Below are 721 nucleotides of genomic sequence, written 5' to 3' on the forward strand. Positions count from 1 at the left end.
ATGAGCGGCGGGAGCGAGACCGGGAGCGGAACCGGAACCGGAACCGGGGAGGCGGCGGCAGCCGGGGCCGACCCGGAGCGGACGGTCCGCATCGTGGTGGTGTATTGGTGAGCGCGGAACCGGGCGTTTGGGCGGGCGGTGCGGCGGAACCGGGCGGTTTGGGGCAATGGGGGCGGCGGAACCGGGCGTTTTTGGGTGGGGGGTCCGTCAGAACCGGGCGTTTTTAGCGTGGGGGGCGGCGGAACCGGGCGTTTGGGGCAATGGGGGCGGCAGAACCGGGCGTTTTTGGCGGGGGGGGCGGCGGAACCGGGCGGTTTGGGGCAATGGGGGCGGCAGAACCGGGTGTTTCGGGCGGCGGGTCCGGTGGAGCCGGGTGTTTCGGGCGGGCGCTGCCGCTGACGCCCCCGCTCCCGCAGCGAGCCGTGCGGCTTCGCGGCCGCCTACGAGGAGCTGGCGAGCGCCGTGCGGGACGAGTTCCCCGACGTGGCCGTCGAGCACCGCCTCGGCCCCACCGGTGCGGCGGGACAGCGGGACACAGCGGGATGCGCCGGGACCCCCCCCATGAGCCCCGGGACACAGCGGGATACACTGGGACACCCCCCCATGAGCCCCGGGATACAGCGGGATGCGCCGGGACCCCCCCCATGAGCCCCGGGATACAGCGGGATACACTGGGACACCCCCCCATGACCCCTGGGACACCCGGGATACACCGGGATAC

General features: G+C 73.9%; 1 protein-coding gene across 1 annotated transcript in view; it reads left to right on the forward strand.

Moving 5' to 3' along the window:
- MIEN1 (migration and invasion enhancer 1) overlaps positions 1-721 on the forward strand; it is a 1,677-nt gene continuing 956 nt past the window's right edge. The window contains exons 1-2 of the mRNA XM_026041424.1: positions 1-107; positions 417-514. Coding sequence (XP_025897209.1) covers positions 1-107; positions 417-514 — 205 coding nt within the window. The remainder of the gene's footprint in view (positions 108-416; positions 515-721) is intronic.

Source organism: Nothoprocta perdicaria, unplaced genomic scaffold (genome assembly GCF_003342845.1).
Source record: "Nothoprocta perdicaria isolate Ctin4 unplaced genomic scaffold, notPer1 scaffold_283, whole genome shotgun sequence".
Lineage (NCBI taxonomy): Eukaryota > Metazoa > Chordata > Aves > Tinamiformes > Tinamidae > Nothoprocta > Nothoprocta perdicaria.